The sequence below is a fragment of the Lepisma saccharinum genome, chromosome 29 (assembly GCF_977018435.1).
Source record: "Lepisma saccharinum chromosome 29, izLepSacc3.1, whole genome shotgun sequence".
Classification (NCBI taxonomy): Eukaryota; Metazoa; Arthropoda; class Insecta; order Zygentoma; family Lepismatidae; genus Lepisma; species Lepisma saccharinum.
In genome coordinates, this window is record NC_139257.1 from 39,437,411 (window position 1) to 39,463,144 (window position 25,734).

Genomic DNA, 25,734 nt, shown 5'->3' on the forward strand with positions numbered 1-25,734 from the left:
AAAGTGACAAAAAATGCAACAACGTTTCAGGAACCACTGTTCCCTTCTTTAGGTCCTATATTTCGGCTATCTGAATATTGCCATAGTCACGTCAATTCTTACTTTCGTCATGGAAAGGATTAGGTATCATATGTTAAAGGTAAAATATTTATGATACCTAATCTTTTCCATGACGAGAGTAAGAATTGACGTGACTATGGCAAAATTCAGATATAATTTTGTATTTTTAATTTTTAGAAATACCAAAGAATATATATAAATAGTGAGTAAGTCGCACAAACCTGAAATATGAACCCCTTACACCACCACACATTGTTGATCATAGCCGAAGGTAGGGGTGATGTGATCAGAACCATGCCCCTGGCCACCTTCACCCCCCAGTTTCCTCCAAGTACCACACTACACGATGGTGAGTTGGCACTGGAACCATTTAAACAGGTGGGAAAAAATCCCGGTTCTCACCCACCAGGGATCGAACCCGGGTCTCTCGCATGGTAGAGAGTTGCCCTAATGACCGTGGCACAGTGAATCAAACTTGTATCAAACTTTATAGGTATTGGTTAAATGTACACAATGAAGGTCTGTAATAGTAAAGTCAAGTTCAAACTCCAAGAAAATAATTTTGGAGAAAAAAATACCTTAATAGATTGCCTGAAACTTGTACATTATTTGGGAGGCGGTCGCCTACTTTGCTCCATGAAACTGAAGGTGGGGGTCCGCCACGAACATTGCATCGGAGATCTACATAATCTCCCACTTGAACTCCGTCTGGACTACCTTCAATATTTACAGCAACATTAGATGCTCCTGAAAGGAGATTAGCCAAATTATTTCAGAATTTATATATTCACAATCCTGAACATTTCCAAAACAAAACATATGGAAATAATGCTTATTTTCTAGTACACATGCAATGTATTTCTAATAATAAAAACTTCTTACTTAATAATATAATAATAATATTTAACAGTAGCTTGCCCAGGAACTTTGAAAGGGAGATTTCATACTGAAGCAACAAGTAGCACGTGACACGTCACTTGAATACAAACCAATCAACAGCAATGATCTACACCATAGTGGCATGACTAACCAGCTGCACAAGTTTGCATTTGATCCTGAGTGGCATGCAACATGTGTCACTTGGGGAAATCCTTGTGTGACATGCAACACGTGTCCTTGTGTGACATGCAACATGTGTTACTTGGTACTTTGGTGTGAATTCTCCAGGGATGAAGAATACAACATTATTCTCAGTTCAGTGGTTGCGTTTTAAAGTTCTCATGTATCCAACAAATTTCCTTAAAGAAAATCTGATGATATCAGAGAAGATGTCTGCATGTGTGCTTTGAAATTTTCCATATGCGGAATCAAGGTAATTTTTACATTATTCCTCAATGTACACTACACTGACAAAAGTTTCACAATGGAGAGACGATATATTGTTCAACAACATTTCTCAATAAACATTTCCTCTCTGAAACATTTATCCAGTGCTACAAGTCCTCTAAAAATGTCATTTTTAACCAGCTTATGTGAAACCTCATGACACAAAACTAAGAATGTGACATTTAATAATTTCAACATGATTCTTTTCAATAATTAAAACATCATAACGCTGATTTTGTATATTGGTATTTATGGCACATAACATTTGTTTATACACAATATTTTGACATTTTAACATTCTTGTTGCTACTCACCTGATGAAGACTAACAGTAAAAAAATATGTAAAACCAAATATGTGCCCAAAACAGTTCAATTTCTGTTTACAATTAATTATTAATTTCTTGATAAGTACTAGAAACAAGAATATGTCCTTTATCAGTTATTCCATACAGAATGAAGTGACCAAAAACTGTAAATTTCTCATTTTTGGAGGTTTAGTGTCATCTTTGTTATTGATTGTTGAAAAACTTAAACTTCACTGATTTTCAAACATTATGGGAAATAAAAATTACTGTAGGTTAAAAACAGAGTTGAGACTGTCGTAATTTCAATTCTCTTAGACCTGACTGAGAGCACCTATTAGACAAATGGTTGGCACTCGTGCCTTTGGTGCAATTCCTGGGTGGTGCTCTAAAATTTTGGTGTTGACCCAACATTGTGAAGACAATTTGTGGTACTTGAAAGCAGGGCTGGCGGACTCCTGTTCCAAAGACAAAAAATGGTGAACTGACCATGTAAAGTTATTGGCAAGTCTAGACACCTCATAGAGCTGTTACGCTACAGAGTTGTGTTTATTTTTAGATTTGACATCAATAACAAAGGGTTGATATTGTTTGTATATTTGTTAATTAGACAGAAATATATAACTGATAAGAATTCCATGAACTATAATTAATTTGTATGTGCAGGGGACCCAGTTTCATGATGGAGGAGGACCAAGTCACATGAAATATAGTTGCACATCTAAATGCCCACTAAAATGTGTTCATATGCTTGTAACCACGACAAGCCTCATGAAAGAAATGACAACCATGCTTCCATCTATAATTACACATGAAATTATACAAATACTTAAACTATACTGTGAGAAAATAAAATAAATACAGAACAAAACAGACTGCACACAACTTACAGCACAAATCTATTCATTCATTCCTACAAAGTAAAAAAACAAACTACCACAACAAATACACACTATTATAGTAATGAAAATATAAACTTCACATAAAGCAAATACAAATTCTGCTTTCTAAACCACTACACTTATTGCTACAACTCAAACATTGCCATTTAATATGTTTGCATCATGATTCACTGTTAAGGCCATGGACCTTGGGTGCATGCCAACAAAGTCATGTTTGAAAATGCTCTCCTTTTGAAAACGCACTATTATATTCCAAGTTCTGAAAAATTAGATATGTTTAGAATTTTCTTTACACAATCAAACAGTAAAAGAAAATCATATGAAGATTGAATGCTGCAGAAGGGATTCTAAGGATTTCATAATTTGGAATATTATAGTATTTTTGAAAAGAGAGGTATTTTTGGAAAGTGGCTGTCACAGGGCAATGGTCACATTTGTTAAAATTTAAACTTTATATTCTTTATACTTAGTTTCATATATTCTATTCAAAGAAAGGAAATTACAATGCAATCCAATTCTAGAAAAGTTTAACCAGGAATCAATAATAAATAGGTGAAATTGAGATGTTCACATATATTGTAATGTGTGAGAATTAAATAGAAATAAAAGAACAAGCTATAAAATATAAAGGTAGAATTAAGATAGAAATAGAAATAGGACTAATAGTAACTGTCAGTGAATAATGACCAACTGATTTACCAGTCATGTATAAACAATTTTAACCTGCACCATGGCCTTGCGATCTATGGTGTCGGCTTTGAGCTCACGCTACGGGATGTGCACTGGTTTGAGTCCCCTGGGGAAGCTATGAATGAGTAGTGAACTTGGTCATGAAAATCTACAACGACTGGGGTTTGTTGCACTAACCACACATTACCCCATAGTTGGATAATCTCCCACCTGTGCTGAGGTTGTAGTTAGACCTTCACCATCAAGAGGTAACCTATGGGTCATTTTATTTATAAATATTCAATGGTTAATGTAAGCAATTCCATTATTTTTATACTAATCTATTCTTGTTTGTCCATTTTATACCCTTCTAGTAAAATCATGATAATGAGGATGAATGATGAATTTCTACTGGAATATAACACCCAAGATTCAATTTTACAATTATATGACATCATATGTTAACGACTCTGCTGCACCAATTGACTCTAATATGGAAATTTACTGACTGGATTGGAACACAGTGGAAAGAGGGGAGTGGTGGGGGAGGGAAAGATTCAAAGGCTTGACCTTGTGCCAATCCAGACAGACATTGGTAACTGTGAATGATGCTTAATTCATTAGTATTGGGTAAATTTTCATATCAGTCGATCGGTAATATATAATTATTTTATAGAAAAATCATACCTAAAAATTTATTGTTCTTTCTTTAATCAAAACTTCATATTTTTAAAAAGTGGGTATAAAATCAACCTTCGACATTATACAAATTTAGTACAGAAATAATTGTGGGCATGAGCAATGGTTTCTCTTACGAAATATAACTAATTTTTGTGCATTATTTTTAAATATATGTATGATTTTCCCCCAAATCAAGATAAAGTCTATTAGTGTATTAGTAAACATACAATTAAGGCACCTTTAGACTAGAGTGACATGTAATAAAACCTTTGGAAATAAATGTATCCTTTCATGCCAAAATGTCATGACAAACAGTACCCTTGACCTTCTGTATCCCCTAGAGAAAGGGAAATATCTTGCATGGTTTATGAAGATTTTGTTTATGAACGTTTTCAGTTGATTTTAGCTCTCAGAAATGTGTTATTGTGAAGTAAAGTACGTCTGTTACCTTAGCATGTTACATTACTACGCAAGTGAATATAGCACCCAAAATGACTTTCCACAAAAGCAGCTATAATTTTACGTAGTTAGGTTAGGATCGTTACGTTTAGTACTGGTAGTTATTTTCGGCATGTTCTTTCGCTATTTTAGTGTACATACAAACAGTTTTTACAAACAAAAAGTGGCAAAAAATACTTGTAAATTGCACGTTTTAACTTACGTGTGCCGTTCTTTGGTATCAAATATCTTCGTTATTTGTACTTTCCTAATGCTGGAACCACTTTTGCATTATATAAAACATTGAAATCTGTCTACTAAAAAAAATTTCGACAATACTCGAGGGGGTACAGTGGGTAAACAGTCCCTGACCAACATGTCTCTTCATCACATACATATCACTCCAGCTAGGTCATTTTCTTAATTCTCTAATAGTGTGCATCGTGTTGCTTCAACATGTTGCTCATACTATTACAGTGAAAGCCTGTGTTACTTGTCTCCTATCACTCAAAGCTCCTATAGTTTCTTTTAGGTGTTTACAATGCTGACGAATGTAAAGAAGCAGAAATACAACCACCGACTATTTCAAAACAGAGAAAACGATGATGTCAAACATAAAAATGGCAAGCAGATTAAATCTTACACAAATAATCTTCAACTTACAAACGAAACACATTAAAGTTGGCACAAAACATTATAAATTGTAACGTCAAAAAAACAGTATTAAACAAGAACTACATACTATATACCATGCCTAATTGTCTACTCAATACTATTGTTTTTTTATAGGCAAGATGTTACAATGAAAATTTTACTGCATATTTAAGAGAAAAATGCTACAATTAAGAAGCAAGTCCATTTTTATATATTTTTTTAAAAAAGTGAAATATAATACTTATTATTTTAGTTCGTTATTTTTATAGACTGAGCGCAACATGTTCTATTAAATAAAGCTCTTAATAATTTATTCTGATATTTGCGCAAGAGGGGGAAAACAATAGCAGAAGCCAATACTTAAATGAAAAAGCATAAAATAAGTCAAACTATACATAATGTCATGCAAAATTTTGCAATAAATAAATATTAAAATTATAAAATGTAAAGCTTTATTAAATACAAGGGCACACAATTTATACTTGAACTGCTTTTAGGCTTTAATGATATAAACAGAGTTAATTAGGAAAACGGGGAGGGAAGCTGTGTTTGAAATTAGTGGTGGAACAAAGCAAAGCTGAAGCCTTCATTTATTAGTGAGTAGCTGCTTTGGTTAATATTGCTAGGGAAAAACACCATGCCCCCGGAGTAATATAGAAGCAAATTTTGTAGTAAAAAGAAGCTTTTCTTTTACACTAGCTTGAATTATGAGTATTTTAATTTAATAATTACAAGTATTATCTTCCCTTGCATAACTGGTAACCATAATAACAATTAAGAGCTTAGCCAATTAATTCTCCCAGAAATAGAACCCTGACAAAAACATTTTTTTATTGAGAAAATACATTACAAAAAACATTAAACAAAATCAAATTGCTTAAATGCACTTTTTTCTTATTTTTTAAATCTGTTGTACATCCTGGGAGAATTCGAAGGCAAACGGACGTAAATTAGGAACTGAGACAAACCCCGTGAATTTCTGCAGTTTCTTTCATCGCTGGCATCCCTGCAGTCTACTTGCCCATTGCACCTTCTGTAATCGGGGATGCACTCGCCACTCCGACACTGGAATTCTTGCAGAGAGCAGTGGATCCCCCGGGCTACATAACATGCATAAAGAATACGAAACTCAACGACATGCTACACCAATAAAGAAAACTATACTGGGTAATTTGGCAATAAGATGGTGTGTAATAATATCTTCATGCACTATCTAAAAAAAACAACCAATAAACCTCTTGAACAAAAGGGTTAAAATGTATGTTAGCTAGTTTTGTTACATATACGTATATAAACATTAGGTATGTGTATATGTAATCTAAAACTGGGAGACAGTCTATGTATAATGTCATGCTTTATCTTCAAAAGAGACCATCAAGGTGGATAAGATGAATTAATAAACAGACCTTCCCAAAACCAAGATTCTATCCTATTTTTATATACAGCAAAATTAGGCTTATATAACTCTCTACTAAAGTCCCAACCACCACCACAGTTTTGTTAAATATATTAACATTTAATGATAATGTTAATGAACTTCAAATTGGAAAATAACAAAAGTTAGTGCTAAATTAAAATTAAGAGTTTAGAGCAACGAATCTCTGAAGTTTGGTAAAACTAATATCTCGTGTAAGTTTCTTGCTGTAATATTTGCGTGTAGCACACATACACATGGACTGGGTATGCTTTCATCAAAGTGTATACTCAATGAGTCAAACTTCTTCTTTGAGAAAAGAATATAGATTTCATGATGCACTGAAGATTCTTTTACATTATTCGTTCAACTAATTTGCATTAATTACGTTCAAAAAACAGTGACTGTTTAATGTATTGCAATATGCAACAGTACCCATTTTCACACTCATATAGCAGGTAAACATAAGCATAACTACTACTTCCAACTCGGCAAGTACGGGAAAACTGAAGATAAAATCATAAATAATTAAATAAATATGTATATAAGTAAGAATATACAAAAGCAGCAGTGCTCAACTTTAGCATAGCATGCATATTATGCTCATGATGTGAGTTAATACTACAAGCCTTAGGGACTTTAATTTAATCATTCGTACAAAATGCAAAGCACTTGGTGGCTTTTTCAAGACATTTCGCCTTGATGGTGTCTTTTGTGAGGTTAAAAGTTCATATTTCACACGCTTATAGGTATATACAAATATTTTTTTTAAAAAAATAAATTTATACAAGCCATAGCAAATATATTCAGCTATTAATTTTCAGATCTAAACTAATAACAAAATGTTAAACTTTAAACCAAAGTAAATGAAGCTTTTTTACTTTCTCTAATATATATTTCTCACATATTTCTTAATATTATAATTTATGTGAAAACAGATTCACTTTATGCCTGTCTGTGTAAATATTATTTAGCAATGTATTTTTGCCATTTTTGGCTAATTACAAGGATGAGTGAAAAACGCCCATCCCAGGCAGGGACTTGATTCTGGGGAGTTCAGTGGCAAGATTGAAAGTTGACTATTTAACATGCTCCGTCACTGAGCTGGCTGTGTGTCTGAAAGAACTGAGTATATGTATATCTGTTATGTAACAATTATTCTAATTATTCTGCAAATTAAACCTTGAAGCTTAATTGATGTTGGACAAATGATGTAATTCTCTGTACTGAGTTATGGAGTATATTCGGAAAATTTGGATTTCAGTCTGTGAACAGAGTGGTGAGTGTAGATCCAGAAATTTTGTACTTACCATGGCAATGACCTGTGAGATTTGGTTTCATTTGGTGATTTAAGTCCATTTCGTGTACAGTAAGGGTAATCGGGACTGGACCTACAGTTTATAGTGGGATCCGAACCACTATGTGACTCCACCGGGTATCAAACCCGGGACCACTTGATCACAAGGCAATGATGCCACCACTGCACCATTTTTGGAAATGTTGCAAAAATGATTTGCCATTCCATCAGTTCTTGTTAAGTGATACACAAAGTTCAAACAACCTGATGCTACATCAACCAATCTGCTCTTCTGAAACATCTATAGCTTGTCCCAGCTAACTGTGAAGTAGCACATAGCCGCTATGCGGCAGAGGAGGAGAGAAATCGAGTGGTGAAAGCGCAGCATTGCCAACCCTACGGACCTGACTCTACATGTACGGATGTACAGTCCAGACCTTAGTCCATATGCTGAATGTATGGCTTTTCAAAATTTGACCTTGCTGTTTTATCCCTAATATTTCCCCTAAACCAAGCATACGGACATGGAGACAAAAATAAGGTCTGTTTGCCATGCACGTAAGGTATTGTCGCTTTCAAAAATTTGCAAAGCTTACAGAACGAAGCAGGCAAATCAGGTAACTCCCATCGGCCATTACACAATCCACTTTCTCTCACTGTTCATTGGTGGAGCCGTCTCACGTCAGTACTTGTGCTGACTTGTTCTCGTTCGCCTGGTCTACAGTTAGCTGGTACAGGGTATATGAAATATATACATTCAAGACTGCAATTAAAAACAATATTTTTCAGAAAGTTATTATTTGTTTCCGTTTAGGAACTGTTAGGCTAACCACGCCTGGGCCTACAGTTTAGGCAGCCTTCATGCCAAAACAACAAGTGACATGTGATAAGGAACAAGTGACGTATTAGCAGCAAGTGTGCAATTCTTGCCATGAGAATGGAACAATATCAGGCAATATGCAGGTAATGTTTAGAACCCTCACATACCAGCATTGCCTACATGGGGGCCCAACAAAATTCAAATTTCATAAAAGAAATAACTTCTTTTTTACTTTCTTCTTCTTCATAGCTGAGAAATGGGTTTTTCCACCATAGGCTTATAACCGAGTCTGTACTGAAGAAAAATAGCTAAATTTTGTAACTGTAGCATTCATAGTTACAGATATATACATTTTTATTTAAAACATTGTTTAATTTTAAACTTTCCACTGAAAACATGTTTGGCATTAGGGCCAGGCCTTATTGAGTAAACCACGCTTCAGCATTTAATGGTTAAAGTTGGACTTGCATCACTAAAATGTCTTCACTTGACAATGAAGCACAGGGCAGTTCTTCATGAACAAAATTAATTGTTAAAAAATATTACTTTAAATGTTGACAATGACATGATGTAACAGAAGATCAGAGGAGTTGGTGTAAATAACAAGTTTTCTCTAAACTTTTGCACTGATGTAAGATAATCATGTTACACATGTAAACAAATTCAAACTACTATTCAGAATTCTAACCCATTATCTTGCCTGTAAATAAATAATAATTACCTCAATTAATATTTATAGCAAAAATGCTGTTTTCACTAACTGTTTCTGTGGGGAAATGGCTGGCAAACAATTAGATGAGTCTTAACTTTCGTCACAAGTTAACAAAATGTAACTCTATGTGCCTTGCACATTTTGCAATTTTTATAGGCAAATTACTTTATTTAAGTTTGTCGGAATTCAATATCAAATACACTGTGTTTAGAAACAAAATTAACTTCTTCTCGAATTGAATGTTTCTAAGGTTAAACTTTAAAAAGCATTGTGTGGGAAAAAGATTCTCGTAGAAAACAATTCATGCAACATATAAAGACAACATGTTACCCTATAAGTTTGTCTAAATTTTTCAGAAACAATTATCTAAATTCTCTTTTGGCTCGCTTTTAGTTACAAAAAAAATTATCTAAACTAACCACCAGCTAATTGTGAGTTAATTTATGGGTTTCTCCCTATTTTAGTAGCTCAACTATGTTATTTTCTTTACAAAAATCTGATTTCTACCATTTTTAGTGAAAAGTTCCGTCACCAGGTAGCAACGCTTGCTTCGACTTACTCTGTACAGTCAGAATAATGTAATCGGATGATCTTCCAGAATCCGTAATTGCCTCGCACACATAACGCCCTGAATCTTCTGGTTTCACACTCGTTAACTCCAGTATATTTCCTCTAATGAAAGCATTTGGAGGGAGCTGGCCTCTCTCCCTGGACCATGAGAGGCGAATGCCAGGTGACGGGGTAGAGCATTGCAATCTAATAGACGAACCGACATATGTTGTTTGTTCTCTCTGTGCAGCAGCAACGACAGGTTGCTCTGTGGATTATATTGTAAAACAACTAAATCAAACACACACCAAGAAAATAAACAGCAATAAAATAATAACTTATAAAAAAATTAAAAATACATGAAAATAACTTAATAAGAAGTGGTGCAACTTAAAAGAAATAACATAGAAATTAAATGGTCCCCCAATATATGTAAAGCTGTATGGTAAAATTGTCCCACCATGAGGTCTAAGGTGTCAGGCTTTGGGCTCGGGCTACAGGACGTGTGTTGGTTCCAAGTCTCCTGGGAATAAGCATAGCAACTTTCTTCTGAGATTTCAGCCAGTGCATGGGACCATACATACCAATGTATGTTCGTATCGAATGTCACTGACTTGCATCCATTAGTTTGAAAGTTATAGTGGTAAATCAGGGACCGAAAGCGAGTGAAGTGCAAGGCAGTATGTGGATGAAGGATATATTGAAAAATACAACACAGTTTCCATAATGTTTAGTGGTGTGTGCAAATTCTATCAGATCACACCTAACAGCACTAGATGCTGATCTATGGTTGTTAAGAGGAGATTGAGTGGGCTTCCAGTCTATTGTATGACATTACGCATCATTTGTGTTATTGGCTATAAATAATGCACACAATGCATCTCACAAGTAATGTTCGCACTAAGTTATTGAAAATCCTGTATAGTCAAACCATTTTCATGAAAAAATGGTTATTGTAGAATAGATGTTAATTAAAGTAAACAATCTAGCATTCCCATTACTGATGACGACCTCACCTATGGAAATTCTTACCTTGGTTTGAAGCAAGTTGAACCATGTGCCTCTGGGGAATGTTTGACACTGATCCTTGCATTATGTAGATAGCAGCAAGAAAAACAATTTATTTTCTTAATGCCTTGTAGACCACATTATAACATAATACAAAACATTACATTTGTGAGAAAGGAAACAACATATCTCTGAAAATACTGATTTATTGCCTCGCAGTTTATACTTGCAAAGGGAAACTCAAGAAAGTTTACTCCAGATGAACTGGATGCACGTCTGGAGTATTCACATTTGTGTGAAGAGGGGTTTTGTTTCGAAGTAACAACAAGCATTAGCCCAACTGCAGTCCTTGCATGCGAAAGGTTGGGTTTACGTTGGTTGGCAAATTGAAGTTGGTCTTACATTGGGCCAACGGTTCTTGCCAATGCTTCCCCAACCACGGAAAAGTGAGTCAAAATCAGTTTTAAAACTGCTTTCTCCTGTTAAGACAACTTTGAAGAGTATGCTGTAAATTCTAGAGTGTAAAATAAGTGATATGTAACAGTGTTTCTTTTTGAATATTTCAGTCATAGCACACACTGGAAACATAATATTTTGTTAATGAAAGTAGAAGCTATTTTTAACTTATATTCACTCGGCAGTCTCTTGTCAGCAGCCATGGATGAAAGATGTGTTGGGAATTGCTTATGGTTTATCTGTTTAATTGTAGCAGAACAAGAACACCATTACAGGTATTCTTGTGAAGGTGGTTCAAGATATATACATGTAAAATCAAAAATGTTATGTGCAGACTAAATTCCGTGAAAGGTGGAAAATTAAGTTAACTCTAGAAAGTGTTTTGTGTTACCACTCGAAGGTACCTTGAAAACAATGATACCCTATGAATCAGGACATGCTTTGTATTTTTTTTATATTGTACACAAATAATTTGTACTAGAGTTTATATTTGACCTCACAATAAATTATATATGTCAGAACACAATCGTATTTATACTTTAGTTTTCAGTATGTTGGCCCAACTTAAAAACCACACCTTGGGCCAACGTTTGAACGACTTTCCAGCCAGGGCAAACGTTGATCTAAATATGAAGGTAGCAATTTTGCATGTGAGCCCTGGCCAGTGGAGAGAGTTGTGGACCTTGAAGGATAAGGCACAATATGTATTGTGGCAGGCTCAAATGAAGTCAGTTATTTAGAGTGCATGAGGGATGTACCATTTATTGGTACAAAAAATGCAGTGTTTCCAAGATGATTTGAAGTTTCCCTTTTCACTATTCCTGGACACCCTGTACATGAACAATACAACAAACTATTCCATACATGGTGTTAAGTTTTAATAGGGATTTTTTTTTTTGGTAAGTGAATAGAATAGAATCACCTTCATTAAGCCTGCTTTAGACAGAAGCATTACCTTAACATTTGTGACATGATCAAAATTCTACCGTGTAAAGTGAGAAATGTTATGGCATTTCAGATGCCATGGCATATTTCATGGCATTTCTCAAGGATAGGATCCATTCTATTTCCATAGCATTTTTCGTAGCATAACCAATCAGAAGCGACCTCTAGGTCACAAGCTCAGTTGTAATGGTGGCCACGTGAGATGTAAACAACATATCACTTCACATTTTTAAAACACGATAATTATTCAACCGAGAGGAATTACGCTTCGTATTAAATGGTTTTAGCTAGAGAAGCATGGCGCTGATTAAATATATACTTTACAATGTTTGCTGTACACGTATGAAAGAATATTTTAGTTTTTTCAATATTTAAACACCGTGCACTCGCCATAAATGGTGTAACTCGATGTGCCTATCGTACTGTATGTATCATACAATGTAATCTCAACAGCTAGCCGAAATGTTCCATGAAATGCTTTCGTGCAAAGTACTGTCAGCTATAATATTTTTTGGAAGCATTTATGCTAGCAAAAATGTTAAAGGAAATACTTTCGTCTAAAGCTGGCTTTACAGCAAACCATTGTCATATATATATTGCAATTGATACTTTACAGTCTTACAGTAGAAAAGTTAAAATATAGAAATATAATAGACATATACTTAGAAATCTAAACTGTCAATGTACTGATTACACAGAGTAAAATCTAAAACCACAATTGATATACCATTATTACAGAGTTAATGCTCAAACTAAAGAACTAAAGCCAATACCTTATTCCTGTACCTTACAGAAGAGACAAAGCCAAGCACTATGTTTGGACAGTAGATATTTATTTTAAGTTTAATTTGTATGTTGCAGGGTGGAGCTCCCCTGAGGTCAGTGGTAAGGGTAGTTCATTCCATTCTTTTATCGTGGTGATTATGAAAGAGTTTCCGTAAAGTGCTGTTTTGAGTATGGGAATTGTGAATTTAGTTTTCTGACGAATGTTAATTGTGAATAATATTGTTACTATTAATTTCTATTAAAAAATATGTAATTTTGTGCAAAATTATGCCATTAAAAAGTGGGATGAGGCAGATTAACTGGTATTTGCTGATACAAGCATATTGGAATATTGTAAAAATTGATAATTATCTAATATTTCTAAAAACAGCCTGTAATTTATAGCAAAATAATGTCATTATTCCCATGAATTTAAAGGATATCCTGAATATAAAAAGATGCCAATAAAAGAAATAAGTAGTAGCAATTACCAACCCCCTTGACAAATTAATTTACAAAAAAAATCCTTAGGAGGAACTTGTATTTTAACAATAATGGTACTTGTTTACTATCCTTCAGACACATTTATTTATTTTTACAGAAGAAACTTCGTACCGTAATAAGTTCCTGTAGCATTGTCGAACATCGGGAAGGTATTTCGTGTGATGTGGGAATGTTTCATAGCTGAAATTCATGTTGTTCGTTGAAAATTAATTCTCTGACGGAGAAAAGCTAGCCCCACGAACCATTGGCACGTGGATAGGTTAGTTCTGTTAGGTTCGGAAACATAGTTAAAATTTGGTGTCGTGTTAGTATCAGGATCTAGAAATTGGAAATAATTGCGAACCATTGGCACTAGCCCCATGAACCATTGGCGCTAGTCCCACGAACCATTGGCATGTGGTTAGGTTAGTTCTGTTAGGTTAGGAAACATAGTTCAAATTTCATCAAAACAACGTTGATACATATTCAGGAATGTTCCGCGAAGCAGATACGTAAGTACGAATGTCAAAAATTGACGAAACGAAAAAATTAGAGGTGTCCAAAGGATAGTAAATTTTTACCACAATAATATCCAAATAATTTGTATATATACAACTTGTAATGAAGGGCCAATAATACTAAAATATGCATAACTTGTCTTTTCAGAAATTAACTTTCAGCAACAGATGTTAACTTTATACTTTACACTAAATTGTAATTAATACTCACCATTCACTATTACCTCTGCTACAGCCTCTGCTTGGCCTGCTGAATTTTGTGCAGTGCAAATGTAACGACCAGCATCAGATACAGAAATTCCTCTGAACTAGTAAAAAAAAAAAGTAAATACAATTTAGAAACCATATTTGATTCATTTCCATCTCTTCATTCATATAATTAATTTAAAAGTCTAAAAGTTAAGACAAACTGATTTGGTACTAATACTTTGTCCCCTTTGTATGATGGTGTACATAAAAAAATTAACAGTAAATACAGGGTGTTTCAGAAGTAAAGGTGTAAAATAAAATATTACTTGTTCCGATATAAAATGACACACAGGAACCATATTGACATGAAATAAAAATACATAATCATCACAAGTGTTCGATGTGGGTACCACTGGTGACATCACAGATATCAAGACATTACTCAAGTTCTGGCCAGGCAATGTCCCAGCATATCCTCATATCGTCTGTGGGTGTCCAGATTTTTTGGTGGTGCACAGCCAGTAGATTCAAATTGCTTCACCCAACAGGCAGTACAGTTTCTATGCGGTACACACTTACTGAATTTTGTTCGAAACTGTAGCTGTACAGTTTGATACCCTGTCTGAGCAAATACCAACATGCAAAATGCTTTCTCTTGCTTCGATGTCTTGATCTTGAGAGACTATGCCACTTGTGCTCTTAACGGTGTTTAGCTACACTACCACACACACACAAAAACGTATGACCTTGCACCTTCATTTCCTTCTGCGAATTGCTGCTTACCATTTTTAGTACTTGCTAGAGGTCTGTCTTTTTACACCATCACTTCTGAATCAAGGTGAATAATATGAGGGTCACCTTGTATATCTCAACATGTAAATCGCATGGCTCCATGAAACTCCTGCCACTGGAAGGGAGTTCCGTTGTTGGCCAGTAAATGGCAGTTGCATTACATGCTTGTTTGAAGCAGTGCGAGCGTGAGCCGTGTGAAATGCAGACGTGCAGGGACTTGCCATCTGGCATATCATGGAGACGAGTAAGGAAGAACAGCGAGCAGTCATGCATTTCCTGGTGGCGGAAGGTGCTAGTATGCACACATTCACCGTTGAATGCCTGCAGTGTATGGGGAGCGAGTGACGTTGGCAGGTCAAGATCTACTGTATGAGGTGGCCTGTTTTCCACTGGCTGACCCTTATAATTTATCATTTTGTTAGTTACACTGGCATCATATGGTATCCAAGTGAATGAAAATTTGTAGAAATTTGTCTAAAATACTTTAGATACAAAAAAATGGAAAGAAACCATGTTAATATCCAAAATTTTTAATTAAGAGCTGACATCAGTATCAATATCAGCTCAGCTTTAAAAATAATAAATATAAAACACAACTTACTGTTAACTGCCCATTTGTCACGACAACAGATGGTGGGAGCTGTCCTTCTACCTTATTCCACCCAATGACAATTGGTTGATCACCAGTGGCTGAACATGCAATGTAAGCAACGTCTCCGGGACGGACAACCTGGCGAACTGGATTCAGCTGAATGCGTGGAGGTGCTATTTACAAAACACAAAACATTATTTGTATAAACAAAATGAATAACGGTTAAATTAAATTTAATATACAATTGCAGGCACTGATTAACTTTGAGAAATTCTGCTACTCTCATAAACTTATAATTGTGTAAATATATCTGAAATAGTTGATACTATTATTTAATAAAATATGGCTTCTTCTTCCAACAAATACGTAAAGTTTATAACAAGAAGCAGCATGAAGGACACAGATACTATGACACTAATGAAATATTAAGTTTCTGAACTATAATGCAGCAAGAACTACTTTTATTTATCCTTCAGCTGCAAAATGTATTTTGTAGTCATCGTTACTATCTGGAATTGCAGGATATCTTACCTTTCCGACCTATGTTGTGTGTGTGGCAAGTCAGAAGCAAATGAAGAGAAGTATGTGTCAGGCATTGCGAAAAGTGTTTCAGCGTGTTTCAACAAATACACAGAATATCTTTAGAATTGTACCTGGCAGTTACATTTAGTCCTTATAAAATATAAATTTTTTGTTATAAGCGACATTTTTGTTGCTTTTAGTTTATCATGATGATGTGATGGATGATATGTTGAAGGGACACTAAAAAAACACCACGCTCAGAGCACTATTCGAACCCAGGCTCCTTGCATCGCAGCATGCTGTGCTAACTACTCTGCCATTGAGGGCAGCCCACTGTATAGCATTATTTAAATATGACATTATAGATTGATTGGCCAATATCTGGATTGTATGCAGTATCATACTCAAAATTTCATGGGGTGTAAGTGATGACCCAAGGTGGCTACTCTAGGATCATGAAAAAATTCAAGTATAATTCCCAGTTTTCAAGGTGAACATTCGTACAATTCAAGGGCGCAAGTAGATGTCTTCTCTATTTCAACCTTACGTATTACTGCCTCACGCCACCTACGCATGCACACCTACACACACACATACTTATATTAACAATATAAAGGGTCTGTGCAATTATTCCAACGTACACAAAAATTCTAATTCAAATCAAACTGAACAGTGTATATACAGTATTTGATTGATTGATTTGATTGATTGATTTAGTTTATTTTACTTCGCGTTTTGTGCCTCTTGGCTAATTTGCGAAGATGGGGATGAGTGATGAAATGATGAAATTGATGAATGGACATTCACAAACAACCAAGCCCGACCGGGATTCGAACCCGGGACCCTTGGCGTTGCAGCGCGATGTGCTAACCACTCGGCGTATACTCAGAAATGTAGTATATCATGGACTGCATTTTGCTGACACTCAAATGCCAATCTCACTTCCATGTAGTATATCGTGGACTGTATTTTGCTGACACCCAAATACCAATCTCACTTCCATTTAGTATATCGTGGACTGTATTTTGTTGACACCCAAATACCAATCTCACTTCCATGTAGTATATCGTGGACTGTATTTTGCTGACACCCAAATACCAATCTCATTTCCATGTAGTATATCGTGGACTGTATTTTGTTGACACCCAAATACCAATCTCACTTCCATTTAGTATATCGTGGACTGTATTTTGCTGACACCCAAATACCAATCTCACTTCCATGTAGTATATCGTGGACTGTATTTTGCTGACACCCAAATACCAATCTCATTTCCATTTAGTATATCGTGGACTGTATTTTGTTGACACCCAAATACCAATCTCACTTCCATTTAGTATATCGTGGACTGTATTTTGTTGACACCCAAATACCAATCTCACTTCCATTTAGTATATCGTGGACTGTATTTTGTTGACACCCAAATACCAATCTCACTTCCATTTAGTATATCGTGGACTGTATTTTGTTGACACCCAAATACCAATCTCACTTCCATTTAGTATATCGTGGACTGTATTTTGCTGACACCCAAATACCAATCTCACTTCCATGTAGTATATCGTGGACTGTATTTTGCTGACACCCAAATACCAATCTCACTTCCATTTAGTATATCGTGGACTGTATTTTGCTGACACCCAAATACCAATCTCACTTCCATGTAGTATATCGTGGACTGTATTTTGTTGACACCCAAATACCAATCTCACTTCCATTTAGTATATCGTGGACTGTATTTTGCTGACACCCAAATACCAATCTCACTTCCATGTAGTATATTGTGGACTGTATTTTGCTGACACCCAAATACCAATCTCACTTCCATTTAGTATATCGTGGACTGTATTTTGCTGACACCCAAATACCAATCTCACTTCTATTTAGTATATCGTGGACTGTATTTTGCTGACACCCAAATACCAATCTCATTTCCATGCAGTATATCGTGGACTGTATTTTGTTGACACCCAAATACCAATCTCACTTCCATTTAGTATATCGTGGACTGTATTTTGCTGACACCCAAATACCAATATCACTTCCATTTAGTATATCGTGGACTGTATTTTGCTGACACCCAAATACCAATCTCATTTCCATTTAGTATATCGTGGACTGTATTTTGCTGACACCCAAATACCAATCTCATTTCCATTTAGTATATCGTGGACTGTATTTTGTTGACACCCAAATACCAATCTCATTTCCATTTAGTATATCGTGGACTGTATTTTGCTGACACCCAAATACCAATCTCATTTCCATTTAGTATATCGTGGACTGTATTTTGCTGACACCCAAATACCAATCTCATTTCCATTTAGTATATCGTGGACTGTATTTTGTTGACACCCAAATACCAATCTCACTTCCATTTAGTATATCGTGGACTGTATTTTGCTGACACCCAAATACCAATCTCATTTCCATGTAGTATATCGTGGACTGTATTTTGTTGACACCCAAATACCAATCTCACTTCCATTTAGTATATCGTGGACTGTATTTTGCTGACACCCAAATACCAATCTCACTTCCATTTAGTATATCGTGGACTGTATTTTGCTGACACCCAAATACCAATCTCACTTCCATTTAGTATATCGTGGACTGTATTTTGCTGACACCCAAATACCAATCTCATTTCCATGTAGTATATCGTGGACTGTATTTTGTTGACACCCAAATACCAATCTCACTTCCATTTAGTATATCGTGGACTGTATTTTGCTGACACCCAAATACCAATCTCACTTCCATTTAGTATATCGTGGACTGTATTTTGCTGACACCCAAATACCAATCTCATTTCCATTTAGTATATCGTGGACTGTATTTTGCTGACACCCAAATACCAATCTCATTTCCATTTAGTATATCGTGGACTGTATTTTGTTGACACCCAAATACCAATCTCATTTCCATTTAGTATATCGTGGACTGTATTTTGCTGACACCCAAATACCAATCTCATTTCCATTTAGTATATCGTGGACTGTATTTTGCTGACACCCAAATACCAATCTCATTTCCATTTAGTATATCGTGGACTGTATTTTGCTGACACCCAAATACCAATCTCATTTCCATTTAGTACATCGTGGACTGTATTTTGCTGACACCCAAATACCAATCTCATTTCCATTTAGTATATCGTGGACTGTATTTTGCTGACACCCAAATACCAATCTCATTTCCATTTAGTATATCGTGGACTGTATTTTGCTGACACCCAAATACCAATCTCATTTCCATTTAGTATATCGTGGACTGTATTTTGCTGACACCCAAATACCAATCTCATTTCCATTTAGTATATCGTGGACTGTATTTTGCTGACACCCAAATACCAATCTCATTTCCATTTAGTATATCGTGGACTGTATTTTGTTGACACCCAAATACCAATCTCACTTCCATTTAGTATATCGTGGACTGTATTTTGCTGACACCCAAATACCAATCTCACTTCCATTTAGTATATCGTGGACTGTATTTTGCTGACACCCAAATACCAATCTCATTTCCATGTAGTATATCGTGGACTGTATTTTGTTGACACCCAAATACCAATCTCACTTCCATTTAGTATATCGTGGACTGTATTTTGCTGACACCCAAATACCAATCTCACTTCCATTTAGTATATCGTGGACTGTATTTTGCTGACACCCAAATACCAATCTCATTTCCATTTAGTATATCGTGGACTGTATTTTGCTGACACCCAAATACCAATCTCATTTCCATTTAGTATATCGTGGACTGTATTTTGTTGACACCCAAATACCAATCTCATTTCCATTTAGTATATCGTGGACTGTATTTTGCTGACACCCAAATACCAATCTCATTTCCATTTAGTATATCGTGGACTGTATTTTGCTGACACCCAAATACCAATCTCATTTCCATTTAGTATATCGTGGACTGTATTTTGTTGACACCCAAATACCAATCTCACTTCCATTTAGTATATCGTGGACTGTATTTTGCTGACACCCAAATACCAATCTCATTTCCATGTAGTATATCGTGGACTGTATTTTGTTGACACCCAAATACCAATCTCACTTCCATTTAGTATATCGTGGACTGTATTTTGCTGACACCCAAATACCAATCTCACTTCCATTTAGTATATCGTGGACTGTATTTTGCTGACACCCAAATACCAATCTCACTTCCATTTAGTATATCGTGGACTGTATTTTGCTGACACCCAAATACCAATCTCATTTCCATGTAGTATATCGTGGACTGTATTTTGTTGACACCCAAATACCAATCTCACTTCCATTTAGTATATCGTGGACTGTATTTTGCTGACACCCAAATACCAATCTCACTTCCATGTAGTATATCGTGGACTGTATTTTGCTGACACCCAAATACCAATCTCACTTCCATTTAGTATATCGTGGACTGTATTTTGCTGACACCCAAATACCAATCTCATTTCCATGTAGTATATCGTGGACTGTATTTTGTTGACACCCAAATACCAATCTCACTTCCATTTAGTATATCGTGGACTGTATTTTGCTGACACCCAAATACCAATCTCACTTCCATGTAGTATATCGTGGACTGTATTTTGCTGACACCCAAATACCAATCTCACTTCCATTTAGTATATCGTGGACTGTATTTTGCTGACACCCAAATGCCAATCTCACTTCCATGTAGTATATCATGGACTGCATTTTGCTGCCTAACTAGGCTCTGTCCTCTGGACCCATGGCCAGTAAAATCCTCTATGGACTTTGTGTTGTGTTCTCCTTGTGTGTTTGTGATTGTCCCCTCCTCTCTTTCACCTTATCACCATTCATGCTCATTCAGTAATCTAAGAAAAATTATTAATTGTGCAAAAATTTCAAATTTACCTAATCAACTTCAAGAAATCAAATTTCAGATATCTTATCTTTCAATAATCTTCGGTATTGTTCTGCAAAGACCGCTAACAAAGTTAATGAATTGAGATAATTCTGTTTCATTTTCCACGTAGCTTTCTTTTCTTTTCCTTCCTCAACAAAAATAAAAGCAAAACTGTGAAAAACTTGCCTCTGGGCATTAACACATATGTATAAATTCAATGGGATTTACATTAATAAAAATTGAAAATTTTCACGTCTGTGCAGAAAAATTCATGCATAATTTCCAGAGCCAATAATTCGCGCATAATTCCCGGTGAGTAGTCACACAGTGACCCCTTGTGACACCCAAATGCCAATCTCACTTCCATGTAGTATATCGTGGACTGCATTTTGCTGACACACAAATGCCAGTCTCGCTTCCATGTAGTATATCGTGGACTGCATTTTGCTGACACCCAAATACCAATCTCACTTCCATTTAGTATATCGTGGACTGTATTTTGCTGACACCCAAATGCCAATCTCACTTCCATGTAGTATATCGTGGACTGTATTTTGCTGACACCCAAATGCCAATCTCACTTCCATGTAGTATATCGTGGACTGCATTTTGCTGACACCCAAATGCCAATCTCACTTCCATGTAGTATATCGTGGACTGCATTTTGCTGACACCCAAATGCCAATCTCACTTCCATGTAGTATATCGTGGACTGTATTTTGCTGACACCCAAATGCCAGTCTCGCTTCCATGTAGTATATCGTGGACTGCATTTTGCTGACACCCAAATGCCAATCTCACTTCCATGTAGTATATCGTGGACTGCATTTTGCTGACACCCAAATGCCAATCTCACTTCCATGTAGTATATCGTGGACTGTATTTTGCTGACACCCAAATGCCAATCTCACTTCCATGTAGTATATCGTGGACTGCATTTTGCTGACACCCAAATGCCAATCTCACTTCCATGTAGTATATCGTGGACTGTATTTTGCTGACACCCAAATGCCAGTCTCGCTTCCATGTAGTATATCGTGGACTGCATTTTGCTGACACCCAAATACCAATCTCACTTCCATTTAGTATATCGTGGACTGTATTTTGCTGACACCCAAATGCCAATCTCACTTCCATGTAGTATATCGTGGACTGTATTTTGCTGACACCCAAATGCCAGTCTCGCTTCCATGTAGTATATCGTGGACTGCATTTTGCTGACACCCAAATACCAATCTCACTTCCATTTAGTATATCGTGGACTGTATTTTGCTGACACCCAAATGCCAATCTCACTTCCATGTAGTATATCGTGGACTGTATTTTGCTGACACCCAAATGCCAGTCTCGCTTCCATGTAGTATATCGTGGACTGCATTTTGCTGACACCCAAATACCAATCTCACTTCCATTTAGTATATCGTGGACTGTATTTTGCTGACACCCAAATGCCAATCTCACTTCCATGTAGTATATCGTGGACTGTATTTTGCTGACACCCAAATGCCAGTCTCGCTTCCATGTAGTATATCGTGGACTGCATTTTGCTGACACCCAAATGCCAATCTCACTTCCATGTAGTATATCGTGGACTGCATTTTGCTGACACCCAAATGCCAATCTCACTTCCATGTAGTATATCGTGGACTGTATTTTGCTGACACCCAAATGCCAGTCTCGCTTCCATGTAGTATATCGTGGACTGCATTTTGCTGACACCCAAATACCAATCTCACTTCCATTTAGTATATCGTGGACTGTATTTTGCTGACACCCAAATGCCAATCTCACTTCCATGTAGTATATCGTGGACTGTATTTTGCTGACACCCAAATGCCAGTCTCGCTTCCATGTAGTATATCGTGGACTGCATTTTGCTGACACCCAAATGCCAATCTCACTTCCATGTAGTATATCGTGGACTGCATTTTGCTGACACCCAAATGCCAATCTCACTTCCATGTAGTATATCGTGGACTGTATTTTGCTGACACCCAAATGCCAATCTCACTTCCATGTAGTATATCGTGGACTGCATTTTGCTGACACCCAAATGCCAATCTCACTTCCATGTAGTATATCGTGGACTGTATTTTGCTGACACCCAAATGCCAGTCTCGCTTCCATGTAGTATATCGTGGACTGCATTTTGCTGACACCCAAATACCAATCTCACTTCCATTTAGTATATCGTGGACTGTATTTTGCTGACACCCAAATGCCAATCTCACTTCCATGTAGTATATCGTGGACTGCATTTTGCTGACACCCAAATACCAATCTCACTTCCATTTAGTATATCGTGGACTGTATTTTGCTGACACCCAAATGCCAATCTCACTTCCATGTAGTATATCGTGGACTGCATTTTGCTGACACCCAAATGCCAATCTCACTTCCATGTAGTATATCGTGGACTGCATTTTGCTGACACACAAATGCCAGTCTCGCTTCCATGTAGTATATCGTGGACTGCATTTTGCTGACACCCAAATACCAATCTCACTTCCATTTAGTATATCGTGGACTGTATTTTGCTGACACCCAAATGCCAATCTCACTTCCATGTAGTATATCGTGGACTGCATTTTGCTGACACCCAAATGCCAATCTCACTTCCATGTAGTATATCGTGGACTGCATTTTGCTGACACCCAAATGCCAATCTCACTTCCATGTAGTATATCGTGGACTGCATTTTGCTGACACCCAAATACCAATCTCACTTCCATGTAGTATATCGTGGACTGTATTTTGCTGACACCCAAATGCCAATCTCACTTCCATGTAGTATATCATGGACTGCATTTTGCTGACACCCAAATGCCAATCTCACTTCCATGTAGTATATCGTGGACTGCATTTTGCTGACACCCAAATACCAATCTCACTTCCATGTAGTATATCGTGGACTGTATTTTGCTGACACCCAAATGCCAATCTCACTTCCATGTAGTATATCGTGGACTGCATTTTGCTGACACCCAAATGCCAATCTCACTTCCATGTAGTATATCGTGGACTGTATTTTGCTGACACCCAAATGCCAGTCTCGCTTCCATGTAGTATATCGTGGACTGCATTTTGCTGACACCCAAATACCAATCTCACTTCCATTTAGTATATCGTGGACTGTATTTTGCTGACACCCAAATGCCAATCTCACTTCCATGTAGTATATCGTGGACTGCATTTTGCTGACACCCAAATACCAATCTCACTTCCATTTAGTATATCGTGGACTGTATTTTGCTGACACCCAAATGCCAATCTCACTTCCATGTAGTATATCGTGGACTGCATTTTGCTGACACCCAAATGCCAATCTCACTTCCATGTAGTATATCGTGGACTGTATTTTGCTGACACCCAAATGCCAGTCTCGCTTCCATGTAGTATATCGTGGACTGCATTTTGCTGACACCCAAATACCAATCTCACTTCCATTTAGTATATCGTGGACTGTATTTTGCTGACACCCAAATGCCAATCTCACTCCCATGTAGTATATCGTGGACTGCATTTTGCTGACACCCAAATTGCAATCTCACTTTCATGTAGTAACCGTGGAATGTATTTTGCTGACACCCAAATGCCAATCTCACTTTCATGTAGTAATCGTGGACTGTATTTTGCTGACACCCAAACGCCAATTTCACTTCCATGTAGTATATCGTGGACTGCATTTTTCTGACACCCAAATGGCAATCTCGCTTCCATGTAGTAACCGTGGACTGTATTTTGCTGACACCCAAATGCCAATCTCACTTTCATGTAGTAATCGTGGACTGTATTTTGCTGACACCCAAATGCCAAGTTCACTTCCATGTAGTATATCGTGAACTGCATTTTTCTGACACCCAAATGGCAATCTCACTTGCATGTAGTATATCGTGGACTGTATTTTGCTGACACCCAAATGCCAATCTCACTTCCATATAGTATATCATGGACTGCATTTTGCTGCCTAACAAGGCTCTGTCCGCTTGACCCATGGTCAGTAAAATCCTCTATGGGACTTTGTGTTGTGTTCTCCTTGTGTGCTTGTGAATGTCCCCTCATCTCTTTCACCCTATCACCATTCATGCTCATCTTCGTAATTAGCCAAAGCTAGCAGAAAAGCAGAGTAAAATGAACCATATGAATCAAAATGAAAAGGGGTTTTGAGAGAGAAAGAGAGAGAGAAAGAGAGAGAGAGAGAGAGAGAGAGAGAGAGAGAGAGAGAGAGAGAGAGAGAGAGAGAGAGAGAGAGCATTTTCTTTCACAAGAACATACCTTCCAAACTTCTCCCTTCCCTTATGCCAACCCTGAGGAGGGTCAAAAGTTAGGAACTAAGAATTCAGTTAGTGTTTTTTAATCCCCTGGCTCCAAGGAAATCAGATTGTAACACTGTTTACTAATTTCCAGTTAATTATAAAATTCCGTTAATATCAAGACAGTAACTGGATAATGTTCTCTAACTGAAAATTGTAATACTTATTTTTAGAGCTCAGCTGATACTGCTTTGAACCGATGCCGATATTTTTACAGATTCCCACCGATACCGATACTTGAAAATTGCAATAAAATTTATCGAAATATTAATCAATCCTGGTGTGTAAAAATGTTTTCTGCAATTATATGGATCAACTTGACAAGAACTTTGATTTAGAATATTCAAGAATTTCATCAGAATATGTTGTAATCACAAAATATAGTTTTTTGTGCCAAGTTGATACAAAATAAATAGAAAGTGTGAATTTTGCATAATTTCCAGGA

At 36.4% G+C, this 25,734-nt stretch overlaps 1 protein-coding gene across 19 annotated transcripts in view; it reads right to left on the reverse strand.

Annotated features, from left to right (window-relative positions):
• The window catches only part of trol (terribly reduced optic lobes), a 1,072,318-nt gene that overhangs the window by 87,877 nt on the left and 958,707 nt on the right, over positions 1-25,734 (reverse strand). For 18 of the 19 annotated variants that reach the window (XM_083114888.1, XM_083114893.1, XM_083114886.1 and 15 more), the window contains 5 exons: positions 15,583-15,746; positions 14,212-14,308; positions 9,836-10,093; positions 6,002-6,133; positions 639-807 (listed from right to left, as the gene is read on the reverse strand). In XM_083114888.1, the coding sequence (XP_082971014.1) occupies positions 639-807; positions 6,002-6,133; positions 9,836-10,093; positions 14,212-14,308; positions 15,583-15,746 (820 nt within the window). The remainder of the gene's footprint in view (positions 1-638; positions 808-6,001; positions 6,134-9,835; positions 10,094-14,211; positions 14,309-15,582; positions 15,747-25,734) is intronic. The other variant, XM_083114887.1, reaches the window with a different exon arrangement.